This window comes from Alexandromys fortis, unplaced genomic scaffold (assembly GCF_014885135.2).
Source record: "Alexandromys fortis isolate MF-2015 unplaced genomic scaffold, M_Fortis_MF-2015_v1.1 scaffold_27, whole genome shotgun sequence".
In the NCBI taxonomy this organism is placed as follows: domain Eukaryota; kingdom Metazoa; phylum Chordata; class Mammalia; order Rodentia; family Cricetidae; genus Alexandromys; species Alexandromys fortis.
The window spans coordinates 1,362,914-1,381,046 of record NW_026067952.1 but is presented as its reverse complement, the minus strand read 5'-3'; the positions used below and the strand labels follow the sequence as shown (position 1 = coordinate 1,381,046).

The 18,133-nt window shown below is 51.3% G+C and overlaps 1 protein-coding gene across 1 annotated transcript in view; it reads right to left on the bottom strand.

Moving 5' to 3' along the window:
- The window catches only part of Prex1 (phosphatidylinositol-3,4,5-trisphosphate dependent Rac exchange factor 1), a 149,321-nt gene that overhangs the window by 64,422 nt on the left and 66,766 nt on the right, over positions 1–18,133 (bottom strand). Inside the window, exons 3-5 of the mRNA XM_050151083.1 lie at positions 17,980–18,102; positions 11,536–11,640; positions 4,450–4,551 (exon numbers count right to left, since the gene is read on the bottom strand). Of these exons, the coding sequence (XP_050007040.1) occupies positions 4,450–4,551; positions 11,536–11,640; positions 17,980–18,102 (330 nt within the window). The remainder of the gene's footprint in view (positions 1–4,449; positions 4,552–11,535; positions 11,641–17,979; positions 18,103–18,133) is intronic.

Genomic DNA, 18,133 nt, shown 5'->3' with positions numbered 1-18,133 from the left:
ATAAGAACCATCTCCACTAGGGAAGCAAAAACAAAGAGGTCCAGCAAACTCCCCGGTCACACAGCTAGAAGGCAGCAGAGAGAAAGTGAAGCAGAACCCTGGAAAGGTGATCTGGGCACACCCCAGGGAAGATCCGATATGAGAGCACAGGAAGACACTTTCCTTGTAGGGGGGATGAGAGCTGAGGAGAGCAGCGGGGTGGAGGTAAAGGCAGGGAGGCCCGCTGCTGTTGGAGTAGCCTCAGGAGAGGCAGAGTGCAGGAGTCAGCAAGCTGCCAGCCCTGGGCAGGCTCCGCAGTGCAGACAACAGGGCTTCTTCACCAGCTGGAGTGGAGAGGGAGAGTGGGGGCCATAGATGACCCAAAAAGTTTGGCCTGAGAAGCCTCCAGGATGAAGTAGCTGATTCCTGGGATGGAGACAGGAGGTAGACTTGGAGGGAAGCCATGCTGGGGAGGATGAGAATCAGCATGTGGAGAACAGGGATGTGTGTGCTGAGAGCTGTGGATGGTCATGGCAGTGTCCTAAATGTCCACCAGCCAATGATTGGGCAGTAAGGCGTGGCCCAGCTTACAGGGGAGTGCTACTCAGTCATGAAAAGGGAATGAACTATGAACCCAGGCCACAGTGTGAAGTACATGATACCAACTGAAAACAGCCATACACACAAGGATAAGATCTATGACTCCTTCTGTATAAAGCATCCAGAAAAAGTAAATTCAGAGACAGAGGAGGAGGTGGAAGGAGGCAGAAGGAGGTGGGCACACACTGTTCAGAGGACATGGCCTCCTTCTAGGGTACTGGAAACACTGCAGGCTTACTGTGGGTTTTGGCGGCTCGATCCGTGAATATACTTGAAATTTTTTTGTAAGTCACAATGGATGAAGACAATTCACGACTGAGACAGGGCAAAGAGCCCATGATGGAGCCAGCAGCACCTCCATCAGGGGCCAGGGGCATAAGGAGCAAAGGAGACCAGGAACTAGTGGCCAAGGTCCCTCTCGGTCACCTAGGACCTCCTGCTCACCCCATGACACTCCAAAATCCTTGTAGACCCACCAAGATCTGGAAGCCTCAAGGTCCAGGTTACAGTCTGTTGCCCCAGCTGTGGACCCAGGGTCATGTTAGCAGCCAGGACAAGCAGGGTCACAGCAAAGGCCAGGTGCAATCAAAAAGGCCAATATCAGCTGGCTTCCCCAGGGGACCTGCTCGCCACACATCAAGACATCACCCGGCTCTGAATCATCTCCCTGGAAACATTGATGGAAAACTCAATAAAGCCTGAAAACGCCAACAGTCTATCCAGAGCCCGGGTTCAGGAGCCAAAATAGAATGTTCTGGCTATTCTTAGGCAATGTTCAAGTTCAGCTTTTGGGGCTGTTCCCAAAAGGCTTTCACTATTCATCCCCCCAACCCAGGCTCCCCAAGCCTGCAGCCTGCACCATTGGGAGCTGAGTGAGAACAAGGAGGCTCACAGAACTGAGGACATCTGTGGGTACATGTTTGCATGGCTGAGGGAGCAGGCTGGGGTTGGAGTCAGCTGCTGCGTGCTCAGGGTCATCTTTTAGAATGGCCTGGAAACTGTGAGCAAAGGAGCCCCCCCCCAGGGTGTAAAAGGCCCTTGGCCCCTGCTGCTTGCTGATACAAATGTTCCAGTGGTAGGCGCTAAGGCGGGGACACCGAACGGTTGTCTGGTCAGAGAGTGTGCATGTCCCCATAGGAATCTCAGGCCCTACTGGCTGGTCCCCAGCAGCCTTCAGGCTCCCAATACACACAGCTGGAGAGAGAGGAGAGAGCAGCAGTGTGCACAGCTGTCAAAAGGGCATGGCCAGACCTCCACCACTTCCTGTGGGTGCTTCCTGCAGAGGCAGCCAGCGGTTTGCCCCAGCTGCCTCCATCTTCCTGGGACAGGAGTCCCTTGGAACTAAGAAAAAAAGGGAACAGGCCTCAGGTCCACCAGGCTTCGAGGCCACATGGGTCTTTTCCTCCTGAGTTATTGACATATATCACAGCATCTGTTCTGTATAAACTCCTATGACCCCAGACTTGGTCAAGACTTAGAAACCAAGGGGTTAACAATTCGACTCAGCTCTTGGGCTGCAGATAAGAGTTTTCCCCCAAAGGTCAGATGTTCAAGGCTTAGAACCCAGAAAAGTAGACTAGCCACTGAGCCATGAAGCCATCAATGTTCTCAGGCCCCATTTAGGGAAGTGACAAGGACTGTAGGCTTCACCCTCAAGCACCGTGGTGACTTAGCTCCCAGGCATGCTTCTTTGACAGATGTGCTACTTTGGAGCCGGGGTTAAGACTCTAAAACGAGACTGATCAGTACTGGCTCCTGTGGTCTGGGGCAACCATTTCCCTTTCTCTGTGTCCCGATGGCCTCATCTGCCCTCTCAACCAAGCTGCAGGGCACTTTAAAACAAACCCAGAATCACTACTGCCACCAGTTCTGTATCACAAAGAGGAAACTGAGGCACAAGACGTGGCCAGACTTACTCAAGAGCCAAGGCTAATAAACTGTACAGCTGAAACTCGGACACGGGCAGCCAAGGCTATAGAGCCCAGCACTTAAGCAGGAGCAGCAAGGGGCCCGACAAGGACAGAGAGCACACAGCCAGGCTCGACCAGCAGCACCAGACACTATAGCACACTCTGGTTTGTCTGGGGTTCTTTGGTGGTGGTTTTGCTCTGGTTTGCAAAACCAGAAAAGAAAAAGAAAGCTTTGCAAAAGCCTAAGCCCCATTCTTAGCTCACAAGTTGTACGAGCAAACTTTTCTGGCTGTTTCTGGCTAGATCTGGCCACAAAGCCCTGGTCTAGCAATCCTCTCTCTAAAGCCCACAGCGTATGTCTGCCTGAGCACTAGGATCTAGTGTGGATGCAAAAAGAGAGGGTGTCTTTTCTTAGAGTCCGGTTCTACTTGCAGCTTCTGAGCCTAGACTGTCCACTGCCTGTGTGGCCACTGGAGCCACAGGAGGACATGGCTGAGCTTCCACTGGACTCCCAGAGCACCTTCTTTACCCTCCCAGTTCACAGAACAAGGACATAGGTGGATCCTATGAGCAGGTTCATGAATGAGACACAAGCAGTGATTAGCCTGCCAGCAGGGAGCCCAAGAACCAGTACCAGACAGGCCTCAGGACAGCCAAAGCTGGCACTAGCCAGCAGCCATCACCATTTGTAAGGCCTGGGACAGCAGGACTGAGCAGCAGATGGAGACAAAGTCAGCCACATAGCGTGGGACCTGCCCAACTGCCGATTTTGAAGCTGAGACTGGAGCGGTCTGGGGTCAGGTCTACCCTGAACTGCTCAGTCAAGGGCAGACCGAGGAGGCTAGCAGGGACAGCAGGGACAGCAGGTGCACGGATGGCTGTGCCAAGTCATTCTACGCCCTCCAGGAGGAGCCCAGGTTTTGGTGCCAGCCTGTCTGTCCCTCCTTGGGACTGTGGCATATGGGTTCTAGTAACTGGCTTAAGGTTCAAGTCTGAGCACCTGACACAAATCTCAGCCAATCAGAACACAGTCCAACTCTGCACCCTTTCCCTGGAGCAGAGCAGAATGTGCCTGTAGTGGCTGGTCTTGTGTGTCAACTTGACTCAACCTAGAGTCATAAGAGAGAAAGGAGCCTCAGCTGAGGAAATGCCTCCATGAGATCGAGCTGTAATACATTTTCTCAAGTGATCAGTGGGGAAGGGCCCAGCCCATGGTGGGTGTACCACCCCTGGGATGGTGGTCTTGGGTTCTGTAAGAAGGCTGAGCAGGCCACGGGAAACAAGTCAATAAGCAGCCCCTCCCCCCAACCTCTGCACCAACTCCTGCCTTGTTCCTGTCCTGACTTCCTTCAGTGATGAACAACAATGTGGAAATGTAAGTCAAATAACCCTTTCCTCCCCACCTTGCTTTCTGGTTATGGTATTTCATCAAGCAATAGGAACCCTAAAACAGGGCCCATCTCAGCCAACCAGGGCACAGCACTACCCAGTGGCTAGAGACAGGTTCAAAGGAAAAGCGAGGGTCTAAGCAGGTTGGAAGAATATCAGTGGTCCAAGCCAAAGTTTCCTGTAATTGGTTCATGTCAAACCAAATGACTCAAATCCAAGCCATTAGGAATACACCATTCCCTCAGCCACAGATGGCTGGCCACAGCCGGAGTGACTCTCGGGCTGTCCGTCAGAACTCCAAGAGAGAAGCTCAGGGCCTCCTACTGACTTTAAACCTGACAGGGTGTGAGTCCAGATGCCGACAGCCATCTGCTGCCTCAACAGAGATGACGAGAGGCATGGAAGCCCAGAGAACTGCAGAGAAAGAGGCAGGGGCCGGTGTGGGGCCGGCCTGGCCCAGGGCCAACTCTGCCACTAGATGCCACAGCTCCTGAAAGTTAAGAGCTTCTCCTGTCGGTGGGCCTGGCAGGGTCGGCCGCTTTTGCCTGGGGACAGGACCGAGGAATCTCACCTTGAGCAGGAGTGGGTATTTGCAGATCCTCTGGATGGGCGACAGCAGGTAACCCTCCAGAGGAATGTCTGTGGTCTTCCGGCCTCCCAGCAGCATGCAGCTCTATAAAGGGACAAGAGACCATCATTAATAGGGGCCAAGGACAACATGGGAGTGTGGAAACTCTAAACATACTAAACGTAGGTAGGTATTCGGGAGGCAGTTCAGCAACCTAGAAGAGGGGCCAATTCTAGAACCCTGCAGGAGTCTTGTTTGTTTGTTCTTCCAGATAAGGTTTCTCTGCGTAGCCCTGGCTGTCCTAGAACTCACTTTGTAGACTAGGCTGGCCTCTAGCTCACAGAGATCCGTCTCTGTCTCCTGAGTGCTAGGATTAAAGGTGTGCGCCACCTCACCCGGCTTCCCTGTAGGAGTCTTTATAGAGGTCGAACAGTGCGGCCTGGGAACTGATCTCACTCATACAGCATTCAGCATTCAGGTGCTGCTTTATAAGGTCACAACACACACAGTCCCTCCGGAGTTAAGAAGAACCACAGAACTGCAAGTCCAAAACCCCTGGCTCTGGAGCCTTTTATAGAAAAATTTGTCATTTTGGTCTAGAGAAATTTAATACATTCATACATGCATGGACATATGCATGCATACATGCACACACGCATGCATGCCAAGAGACAGGAAGATGGGACAGTCAAATTGTCTTATTTAGGTTGCTAGAGAAGCAAAGCATATGTATTTTTGTTTAAATTAATGTGTAGCAGATTCATACAAGAGCATCCCACACATCAGGGAACATGGGAGAACCAGGACTGAACATAGCAGCACACGTAAACCCCAAAACCTACTGGAGCAAGACAGAAGAACACAAGGTTATAGGCAGCACAACCCCATTTGTAAGTCATTTAGAGGCATGGAAAAGAAACCCAACTACTGTCTGCTTTCTGCCGGTTTCTCTTTTCACTTGTACGTGTGTGTCTGTGTGGGTAGATGCCACATGGGTGCAGGTGCCGGGGGAGGCCAGAAGAGAGTCTCAGATCCCCTGTACCTTGAATTATAGGGGGTTGTGAGATCCAATCTGGTCCTCTGGAAGACTGGTATGAACTCTTGGCCTTTGGACCATGTCTCCAGGCCCCAAATGGCTATTCATAAAGAACAAAGCAAGATGAAGCAGCAGGCTGGGAACTGGGGACTTACCCGTGAAATGGGGAGATGTGAATGCTTCTAAACAGGCAGAGCCCAAAACCAGGATTCTACAAGGGTTACCAGAACCCTCACATACACCCAGCTTAGTCCAGACTGAACAACTCGCTGCCACCACCTCCAGCACAGCCCTGCCTCCATGTGCCACCTTGCCTCTCTGCTCATTCTGGGCCTGGCCCACAAAGCCTTCTCCTACCCAGCAATAATTTTAAAAAAAAATCACAATCTGTGTATGTGACAACAACCCGGAGCCTGACCTCCAACCAGCCAAGACCTGGAGACTGTAACTATCTCAGACACTGGAGTCTGGGGTGTCCAGCCCTTAACTCCTGGACTAGTATGTCACAGACAGAGGTTACAGCTGTGCACGCTACTAGAAGTATGTATTGAGGCCAGAGGTCAACGCCAAGTTGTCATTTTCTATTATATTTACTGATTTATTTTTGAGACAAGGTCTCACTACGTATCCCTGACCCGTCTGGAACTCTCTCTGTTGATCAGGCTGGCCTTGAACTCACAGAGCTCTACCTGCCACTGCCCAGGCCCCTGCCTCTGCTTCCCAAGTGCTGGATTAAAGGTGTGTGCCATCACACGTGGATCACACCTTTTCTGAGACAGGATCTCTCACTGAACCTGGAACTCACACTGATTTGGCTAGGCTGGCTTCCCAGTGAGCCCCAAGGGTCCTCCTGTCTCCACCTCCCCAACACTGGGATCACAGGTGTCCCGCCACAACTGGCTTCACAGGTGCAGGGGTCCAGTGCAGGCCCTGGCTTACTTTACCATCTCCCCAGTCCCTCTCAAGACTCCCTCCACCCATTGCTAATACAGGAGGCCATTTATTCCATGTCATAGGCAGTGTCCTTCCATTTGAGGGGTTCTGACAAGAGAACTCACGTTGTAGATGCTGGAAGCATGAATTTCATGTCTGAGGCGGACAGTCTTGGTACCTTAGGCTCACAGTGTGTAGTGTAGACACGCATAGCTAAGTCAGCAATCTAAGGAAGGATGGCATCACAACACCTTAGCCTTCCTCTTCTGCAGAGAGAAATGAGCCCAGACTCTCAGGAACCAGAATTCCCAACTATGCTTCCCTGTGTTCTCAGCATGTTCTAGAGATACACACACGCAGCAGCCTCAGGAACAAGTGTGCTGGCCGACTCCATTTTCCATGGGAAGCCGTGGCACCCTCAGTTGGCCTGAGTACCAGGGATGCCCAACTGCCTCTGGGCATCATCACAGGTTCCCTTCTCTGAGAAGCGCAATTCTGTACCCTGGGACGCGGCTGTGGCTGCTTATACGGCCTCAGCCTCTGCATCTGTCCCTGGCACAGACAAGGGGTCCTGGCTGAGGCAGCTGGGTGATGCCAGACCCCACACTGTGCACACTTGGGTCTTTGTCCTCTAAGCCAGCGCTCACCACAAGCTGCCTGGGTGACGTCAGCTCCAGGCAAAGAACAGAGAGCTGAGGAGGAGAGAGAAGTCTCCAGAAGCCCAGGAGCCTGGCAGGGAATGGTCAAAAGCCCTTTAGACTCAAACAGTACGGCCACAGCTACCACCTTTCCCAAAGTTCCAAACTCCAGACTCTGGGTATTTTCCTTTTCTTTTTTGAGACAGGGTCTCATGCGCCCCAGACTAGCTGTGGACTCACTGTGTAGGAAAAGACGACCTTGAATTTCTAATCTTTCTGCCTCAATCTCCTAAGTCCCGGGATTACAGGCATGCGACACTATACCCTGTTTATGTGGTGCTAGGTATGGAACACAGGGTTTAATGCATGCTGGGCAAGCACTCCAACTGAGCTACATTCAATCCTCTTTTGACTTTCATTTGAAAGAAAGCAAGCAAATACACGGGCTGTGTGCACTGCTCTCCTGCCTCTCCGGGGCCTGGAGACAGAATTCCTGAAAACCCCTCAGATTAGTGTCACCCTGTGGCCATCCTGGCACTCTGTGCTAGCCACTTTAACTTCCCAGGTGTAGACACACTTAGACCCATGGCTTTAGAGCAGCCTTGACTGAAGAGTGTCCAGCTCCCTCCTCCAGCCTGGCCCCTTCCCTGCACTCCAGGCTTCAGTCTCCCCTACATGCCTTGCCTCTCAACTAAAATGGCATTCCTGCTCACCTGCTCCCAGACCAGCCCTCACCATCTGAGGGCACAGCTACTCTAGTCGACCAAATGTTAGGGGTCCTGTGATGCCTACTTTTAATGTCAGCTTGGCCCAGCCTAGGCTCACCTGGGAAAACAGTCTCAATGAGCAACTGTCTAGATCAGACTGGCCTGTGGTCACGTCTGTGGGGAATTGTCTCGACTATACTAACTGATGTGCAGAGACCCAGCCCAGTGTGGACAGTACTATTCCCTAGGTTGTGTCCTAGACTGTTTAGGAGTGGAGGATGAGAGCTGGGTGCTAAGCCCCGCATGCATTTGTTTCCTCTCTAGTCTTGACTGGGGATGTGATGTGACCAGCTGGCCAGCTACTTTAAGTTCCAGCCTTGACTTCCCCACAGTGACGAACTGGACCCTGGAACTGTGAGCTTATGCTATGTCTGTAGGCCCTATTGTTGCAGAGGAACTTTGGGTGACTGCCCAGGCAGTCAGCTGTTTCTGTCACTACTCACATTTTTTTTTTTTGGAAGTCGCTTGCGCTGGGCGATGGTGGCACATGCCTTTAATCCCAGCACTCGGGAGGCAGAGGCAGGTGGATCTCTGTGAGTTCGAGACCAGCCTGGTCTACAGAGCTAGTTCCAGGACAGGCTCCAAAGACACAGAGAAACCCTGTCTCGAAAAATTAAAAAAAAAAAAAAAAAAAAGAAAGAAAGAAAGAAAGGAAGGAAGGAAGGAAGTCGCTTGCTAGTACCTCCAGCTTACTCAGTTAGTATTATTTCCTTCTTGGGTCTCTGAGGGAGTTGAAGACTAGCTAATTGTAGTTTTCCTTGTTTACCAGATGCAGAAAGTAAGTTGTGATAGAAAGTAAATTAAGTATAAGACTTTGAACTCACGAGCTAGGATAGATATGAAGTATTTTCTCTGAATTTGTCAAATGCAAATGGACTACACATTGTTGATGTGTTTATTGTCAATATATATTGTATACAGCCATTGTACTTACTATACATCTTTTTATGTCAGACAGAAGGGAAATACAGCGGCATTTCACTTGTATTTTAATGAACAAGGCTTGCTGCTGCCTCTGCCACAGTATTTTGCCCTGATAGAAAGGAAAACCAGAGTAGACCTTGTCCTGGCGCCATCTTGGAGCCTTCTGCTTCATGGATACCCCAAGACCAGTTCCCAGGGAGACTGTCAACTGGGTTTTCATTCTCTATAGACACCGGCCCAATCCCTGCCCCTGGACAGCAGTGCCTCTGCCCAGACTGTTGCAGTAGCCTTGTGGTGTGCTAAATGATGTTACCCCCAAATGCCACACCCATCCAGACACAAGAATGTGACCTTATTTGGAAACAGGATCTCCACAGATGTGACTGGCTGAAATGAAGTCATGGGCCAAGGAGAGGGCATGAAGCTATGTAAGAGGAGAAGACGCAGGGAGGCCATGGAAGGAGGAGATGGGAATGCTGTGAGGGGCTCAAGACAGGACCATGTGGGGCCGGAGGAGGGAGGATGGCTTTCCTGGAGGGCTCCAAGGAAGTGGGGCCTTGAGACCCCTCGATTTTGAGCCTCTGACTTCCCCACACTAAGTGGGCCACATGGTCTCATTTAAAGCTGCTGACATATGGTACATGTTCATTCAGCGACCTGAAGAGATGTGCCTAACCTTGCTCCGACCTCACAAAGCCAAGGGACCTTTCCCACACAAATTCATTTGAGCTCTCCTCTATTCAACCCCACAGCGTCCCACCCTACCCAGAGTGACACTGCTAGTCTCTGGAGTCCCACCATGCTCTCCCTGGGGATGGAGCTCGCTGATGACGGAGGGCACTCAGTGCACAGATGATGATCCAACTCCATGAGGCTTTTCCGGGTCCTGGACTCTTTGTGGAGATAAAATCCTCCAGTCCTACTGTTCTCTTCTCGCCTCTGGCCTTTTCTCTTCCTCCTTTTCCCCTCAGGCTCACCCCTCTGTCCTCCAGCCTTCCCTCCACACACCTCCCACAGGACCTTTGCACTGCATTTCTCCCGCCTGGAAATCTCTCCCCGGTAATGACCCCTGCTTCTCTCCCGCCATATCCACGGTCCTGCTTCACTGTCACCTTAGAGACCATTATCCCAAAGCCCAAACTAAAACAGCAGCCACTCCTTCCTTCCCTCTCGCATCCCGCCATCCTCAGCACCGGATCTCCTTCAGAGAACTTAAGGCCACACAATATACCATGTAGGACTCCGTAACTGGACTGTCCCCATGAGGGCAGAGGCATCTGCCTTGTCCACTGCAGTACCTGCCAGAAACCGATCCAGTCCCTCAAGATGACAAGCTCTCAACACAAAGCCAGACTGAATTCATGAATCAACCACTTAACAGACAGAAAAACAGAGGCACATCCTCGTTTGTATAGTGGTGAGTATCCCCGCCTGTCACGCGGGAGTAAAAAAAAAAAAGAAAGAAAGAAAAAGAAAAACAGAGGCACAGAAAGTCAGAGTCCCTGAGTCCCTCAGCAAGTGCACAGTCCATCTCAAACAGAGCCAGTTTGTCTGTTCCCAACACAGTCACCTCCCATAACATCCATGACAGCTCTTTTGCAGGTGGCCAGAAGCTGTAAGATGCCAGCAAGGAAGGAAACAGATGGCACACGGCAACACCCCACACTCCCCCTGTCTACACAGCCCCCAGGCAGCTGCTGCCAGAGTGGGGCGGCCTGGGCCACCAGGAAGGCAGCATGAGAAGGAAGGGGCCTCTTCCTTTACAATGCCCTGTCCACCTTCCTGCCTTCTTCCTGCCTCCCAGAGCCCCTGAAGTGGCCAGGGACATCCTCTAGGCAGCAGGAACTAAGGTAGGATAGAGGTGGTGAAAGGCACAGATGGTGGCAGAGTGACCTCCTGAGCAAAGTTCAAAGATGCAGAGGGCTGGGGTGGGACAGGACCAGCCACAAGAGCTTGATGAATTGAAGACAAAAATGGAAGAGAGTTGGCCAATTTGCCTCCTCAGATGCTCACTGGCCCTGGACCAGGCAGTAGGAACTCACCAAGGAAATACATGCCATGTTTGCATCAAACATGGGGATGCTTGACCGGAGGCTGTGCACAGAGATGATGGGGGGGGGCGGGGAGAGGAGGAGATGGGGTGTTGTGATGCAGGTTGGACCCCTGTGAGCTCAAGTTCCCAGCTACATCATCAAACCATTCCATGCCATGAGCCAAATTCTACATTCCCACAGAAAATGGCAGCATGGAGTGGGGGGGGGGGTCCCTGGCCGAATATACAGGGACTCAGAAGTCAGAGCAGGACTGGAGCCCTTTTCAAACCCAGACCAAGAGGCACTTGACATCATGGAGTTCCCAAATCTACTGTTGACACAGATAATCTACTGTTCTCCTAATGTCTTCTTAGAAATTTTAGCTGGTCACAGGGCTGACCAGCATTAAACCCAACATTTTACCAAGCACTGTGGTGCATGCTTATTACCTCAGAAATCCTAAAAGTGTGAACTACAGAGTAAGATCCCGCTTCAAAAGGTGGGAGATGGGGCAAGCAGGACAGATCAGCAGGTGACAGCACTTGGTGCCCAAGCCTGCCCCTGAGTTTGATCCCCAGAACCCACTTTGATCCCTTACCATTACTTTAGACCAGAAGTTGGAAGTTGACTCCAATCTGGCTACTGCCTGTTTTTGTAAATAGCCCAGGGAATTCTCAAATGGGAGCTGTGGGAAGTTCAGGCAGGCAGGCAGGCAGGGGATGGACGGAGAGATGGGGGACAGGGGCAGGGACACTTACCAGGAGGAAGGCACGCACAGCAGGGACCTTGTTGAGCTCCACCAACAGCCGCAGGGCCTTCTCGTGGTTGCTACAGTACTCCTCATACACACAGAACTTGTCCTTCTGTAAGACAAGGGCAGAGCTGTGAGAGGCGGGACACAGGCAGGAGGAGGGGACTCCCTGGGGCCTTGGGCAGGCTACAGGCTCAGGCCTCCAGAAAAAGCTTCAGGGCTGGGTCCAGTTGCCTCACTTGTCTCTAGCAGCCTGGGTGACCTGGGGATGGGAGGCAGTAAGTACAGCATGAGGGTCCAGGACAAGGACTAAGCAAAGGGATACGGGCCTGGACACCAATAGCTATGAACCTAAGGTCCCACCTACACCCTGGGTCTTGGTGTCCTCAATAGCAAGGTGATGCTAATAAATGTCAGGAAGTTGTTACAGCAGGAGGCTACCTCTGTTGACCTCTAGATGACCCTGAGCCCAAAGATGGTCTTGTTCCAGCCCAGAAGTCACCTAAGGGTCACCAGGTCCTTATCCACCAATCACGGTTTCAGAACTGGACAGAACAGAACCTTCTCAGGAGGAAACTTTCGGCTACACATTCCTCACTCCAAAAGCCCCAAACAAGGATGTCCTGGGGAGGCCCCTGGGGATGAAGGTCTGCAGAGCCTGGATTGGAGGTAGAGGATGGACCAGAGACCCCGAAAAGCTAAGGAAGGAAGAGGTGGGTCTGCAGGGCAAGCGGCTCATCCTGTTTCTAAAGGGGCCGCGACAGCCCATGCTTCCTACAGAGGATACCGGAAAGAGGAAGCCCAAGGAGGAAGATGGGGGAGGGAGACAGAAGAAGGAGCAAGACGGGGACCATTTCCTCCACAAAAGCCTGGGAGGGAGACAGAAGAGGGAAATGAAGGAAGGATGGGGGTTTCCAAACCAACAGGAGTCTCAGCCTTCCACAAGTGCTCTGCACTCCACAGATCTGAGTGTCCGTCCTGAGAAACAGCCTTATCGCCAGAGGCCACAGCTATATCAGGTGTAGACCAAGCACTGGGTCAAGGGCACTCTGCAATCTCAATGACTGTGGACAGTCACTCTTCACCACAGCCTCATGAGGTTAGTACTGACCCATACACCCGAAAAAGCAAGGAAAAAACTTTCCCGTCATCTCACAGTTCCTGATGGGACAGAACCAGGATCTAAAACCTCATAGATACTACACACACACACACACACACACACACACACACGGGACAGCACAGGACAGGCATGGCAGCTGGGGGCAATGCCCAGGATAGAAACCTTAAGCCACAAATCCATAGGCTAAGCTCTGAGGGACCCCGTAACATCGTGAGGAGGGACACCCAGTACCACACTGCCTGAGCAGCAGTGACCCTGCCCAGGGTGCTCTGCCCTCCCCCCCACAGCCTCCTTGGTTTCTATGAATAACATGTTCCTGACATCTGGGCTGCTGGAGGATTAACTGATATGTGTGAGCTGAGGAGAAAAGGCTGGCACATGGTAAACACTGCAGGGCACTCTAGGTACCCTCCAAGAAGTAGCTACAAAAAGCATAAGCAACAAATACAAACTGCTGGGGAAGTACCGACATAAGAAATGCCACCATTACCCAGCATGCACACATACATACACGGCGGGGTGAATCCCGACCATCTGGGCATTACAACACTCAAGCTACGTACTCAAAACACTAGAATCAGCAGCTACTGTGCACAGAACCACACAGATTTGAGGAGACCCAACCTTTACCTGCAACCTGTGCAGCCCATAGAGGTACTGACAGACAAAAGCAAGGGCCAGGAAGTTCCCTGTCCTGGGAAGGGTGACCAACAGGGGCCCTTAAAGAAGCATGGTGTTCTGGAAGAGACATACGGGCTACCTCAGCCATCACAAGAGATGCCTCTATATAACACCACTACCCTCTAAGAATAAAACCAATACATGGGAAACAGACCAAGTGATGTGGGAGTGATTTCTTATTAATAAAGAAACTGCCTAGGCCCCTTGATAGGCCAACCCTTAGGTGGGTGGAGTAAACAGAACAGAATGCTGGGAGAAAGAAGCTGAGTGAGGAGTCGCCATGATTCTCCCACTCCAGACAGATGCAGGTTAAGATCCTCCCTGGTAAGCTACCTCATGGGCTACACAGAATATTAGAAATGGGTTAGAACAATATGTAAGAGCTAGCCAATAAGAGGCTACAGATAACGGGCCAGGCAGTGTTTAAAAAAAATAGTTTCCATGTAATTATTTCAGGGCATAACCTAGCCATGCGGGCGGCCGGGTGCCGGGGACGCAGCCCTGCTGCTCCTTCAACAACCAAGGACAGAGAAAAATGATCCTAAAAAATGTCATAGGGTACCTGGATCTAGTGATGCCTGAAACCAAGTCACACCCCAAAAGATTTATTTCACTGACATGCACCAAAAATAGACCTTTCTTCACTGAAGCCTAAGTTACTGCTTTTGTCAAAGATAGTAAAGATCCTCTTGACCAGTGTGTGTGTGTGTGTGTGTGTGTGTGTGTGTTTCTTGTGAATCACATACATGAACACAAAACCCAGAGAGACCAGAAGAGGGCATCAGATCCCCTGAAGCTGGAACAACAAGTGAGCTGCTAACTGGGTGCAAAATCATCTTCTAAGAAGAAAATGCAAAGCTCAAGGCTCGAACATAACGAAATGACATCTCCCTGCCACCTCCATCTACACCACCATGAGCCAGGCCAGAAAACAAGGAAAGGTCTGGCTCTTCCTATATGGCAACCCCAGTCAATGGCAATGAAGCTGGAGATGCTGGCACTCTGGGAACCCCTAAGGACTCAGAGACAGAACACTGTGATTGATTGGTAATGTCTGCTACGGGTGCAGAGAGGGAAGTAAGGGAAAGGACAATCTCTTAGGTCACCCCTTCCTTCAGCTTGCCAGAAGGGCAGGGCCCAGACTTGCTGCCTGGAGCAGCTAGGAGTAGCAAGTAGCACCATGGTGGCCTGAATAAGAATGCCTGCCACAGGCTCACAAGATTTGAATACTTAAGACTCCAGGGAGTGGCAGTACTTGAAAGAATTAAGAGGTGTGGCCTTGTTGGAGGAAGTGTGTCACTGGGGATGGGCTCTGGGGTTTTAAAAGCCCAAGCCAGGCCCCGTGTCACTCTCTTCCTGGTGTCTGCTACCTCTCCAGCACCATGTCTGCCTGTGTGCCACCATGCTTCCTGCCATGATGAAGATGGATTAAAGCTCTGAAACTGTAAGCGGGCCCCAATTAAATGCTTTCTTTTATAAGAGTTGCTGTGGTCAGGGTGTCTCTTCAGAGCAACGGAACACTGACTAAGAAAAGTACCCTCCCCTCCTCAGATCCAGTTCAGCTACCCACTGCCCTCACAGCAAGCTGCCCAGCCACAGCTCAGGCCTTGGTCTGTGGATGCAGACCCTGCTCTGACACCATCAAGTCCCTGTGTGTAAGGCTTGTCTCTCCTAGGGGCAGAGGAGCTAGTGTTCTTCCAGGAAGGAAGACAGACACATGGCTAGGCACACAGATGTGGTGGGTAAGGACATTCTGCCATGGGTTAAGAGGATCCAGCTACCAGGGGAGCCATGTGGGTTGTCACAGCTGTGAAAATACCCAGGAGAAGATGTTTTCAGCTCCAAACCATAGGAAGACCTAGACCCAGAGAAGGGCACACACAACAAGCCATTGTACAGGGCACATCCCTAATACTGCATGTGGCACTAACATATACCTGAAAAGCATCCTGTGTTCCTGTTTGCTGCATCCAGTAACCCTGACCCTGAGGGGCCCCTAGAAGCATCTAGTCACGCCACAAGCCCTGCACCTCATATCTGTCACCATCTGTGTGGCTATCTAAAGAGATCTCTGTTACTCCTCATGTCACCTACCTAGCAGGATGTCAGCAGAAGGGAGCAGGTCTGCCTCGCCTAGTGCCACAAGCTCACGCCACTGTGCCTGGCACTCAGATTTCTACATGTATTTTAGGAGCCAGTGTCACAACTGTGACAGATTCCAGCGTCAGAATGTCTCAGGTTTAATCCCAGTTCTGACGCTGACTACTTACCCAAACTCAAACTAGAATTTAGTCTCTCTGGGCCTCAGTTTCCTCATCTGTACAATGGGTAGTGACAGTAACCATCTTCAAAAGCTATTCAAGTTTGGAGACACAGAGTTCTACTCTTTAGCCCAGGCTGGCCTTAAACTCACTACATAGTCCAGGCTGGCTACACATTTGCGGCAATCCACCTGCCTCAGTTTTCCCAGGCTGGGAATACAGTTGTGTGCCACCTCCCTAATAATGATGCAGTTTTAGCAAGCTGGTAAGCGTGGGGCTCTTAGAATGATACCCTGCACAGAGGAAAGGGCCGGTGGGTGTTTGTCTACGCAAACTCAATACACAGTGTTTGTAGCTGGGGGTGCAGGTTCTTTCTAAGGACTGAGTGGGTAGCAGAGGGTCTGTAGCCTGGCCAATTCCTACTCCCACAGCCTAGATGCTGCCTGGGGTTCCCAGGAAGGTAACGATGAAGAATAAAGCCGAATGTGACCTTTGGGGCTAGAGTAGATACCATGCTGTCCCTGTGGGTCCACCAGTAATTGCATGGTTCTGTTTGCTGGCACTGGCCACTAAATCCCTGCTAAGAGCCGGGGGGCTAAGAAAATGTCTGCCTGCCCCAAAGTGGGGCCCCTTCACTGCCACTGTGCACAGCTCCTAAGGCCACCCCAACTCTGGCACCCTCCCAGATGGTATGCAGATTAGGTCTAGACAAGTGTGGCACTCGGTTGACCTCATCATCTACTCCCAGAAAGCCACCTGAACACCTGCCTCCAGCTACTGGAAAAATCCCAAGCCATCATGACTCACCCCCCAGCATGGGGGCAGAGAAAGTGAGGGTGCTACATTTTAAATTAAAACATGATTTGAAATTAAAAACACTGACTCATGCTGAGCAGCCTGGAGGCTGCTTTCTCGGCTGCAGAACTGCCGCAAGGAGGGGTTCAGCCAGGTGTGCAGGCAAAGTCAGGGTCTCCTCCATCCAGCTGCCTCTATTATTTTTCCCAGTTTTGAGACACAGTCTAAGTAGCCCAGGCTGGCCCAGAACTCCTGCTCCCCCTACCTCAGCCTCCCAAGCACTGATATTACAGCTCTGCACCCCACAGATTCCTGGTCCAGGAATCTTCAGGCGGCCTTGGCCTGAGGCAGCACAGATGCTCTCCACTGTGCCAATGTCACCTGAGTTCCTTCTGTCTGCTGCAGCAGCCATCCACTGTCCCCTCCAGCAGGGACACCACTCCCCCTGCTAAGTAAGTTTATTCACGGTTTTTAAATGAACTGATCCCAGTAATCCCAGCAGGCAGATGCGGCAGAGACCTCAACCTCGGAGCGTGAATAGGTAACCTGCAGAGATCTGGTTCACCGTTTCTACATCCAGTTCTGTTGTCAAACATGTGGTGACAACCTTGGGCTTGTCCTTCCTCTGTTTGCTGGCCCATGGAGCAGGCAGATGAACTTGAGCTAGGCTCTTATTTCTTTCCTCCTCTTTTTTTTAAATTTAATTTCTAATGGGTGTTGTGGCCCATAACTTTAATATCAGCACTCAAGACAGAGGTGGATAGATCTCTGAGTTCAAAGCCAGCCTTATCTATATAGCAAGTTCCAGCCAGCCAGAGTTAGATGGTGAGACACTGTCTCAAAAAATACAATAATATAAAACAGATTATCTATCTAGGCACAAGAGTGGCATGTCACATATGCAGAGATCAGAAAACAATTTACTGGAGGCAGACCTTTCCTTCCAACGCGTCGGTCCTGGGGATCAAATGCTGGTCACCAGGTTCGGTAGCAAGTGTTCTTACCTGCTGAGCCATCACACCTGCCCTATAGAGGCAGACCATCAAGGTCTCTTATCCCTGTATTACCAGTACTCTAGAAGGAGACCTGCCAGGGGGACAGTTTAGAATGTTCTAGACTAACAAAGAGACTGTATGGCTGGGTGAGGGGTCAGGCTCCAGGAAGTGTCAGGCCTGCAGCGATGTGGGGAATTTATTCTGACAAAGTGGGGCTAATGAAAGTTCTAGAAGAAGGGAGAAGCAACCAGATTTGTGTTTCCAGAGGACCTCGAGCAGCTCAGAGGACAGCCTGTTTCCAAACTCTTGACCCAGGGCTCTGGGCCTGGGGAGGTCAGAAGAACAAAGGCCTACTGAGGCCCAGGGGCTCACACAAGCTCACCAAGAGCGTAGCATGAGACCCAGCAGAAGGGCTGATGACTGTGCACAGGCCATGCTCCGTAGACTCTTGGGAGGTGACTGGGAGAGCCAGACCATAGGGACAGGCATACAAACGCCACAACAGAGCCAATGCTGACTGAAGGCTCACATTCAGGTCCACAAGCTTACACAAGCATTCCCACCCACTGACCCTTCCTCCCAGCCCCCATACTCACAAATTTCAAGAAAACGTTTCCAAGTTCGTGCTGAGACTGAGGCTCAGGCTGTAAGCAGTACTCCAGGGCAGCCAAAAAGTCCTTATGGACCTCCAAGATGTCCTCAATGTTGGAGAAAAGGATCTAGGAGGGACCGAGAGGTCAAAGTCAATCG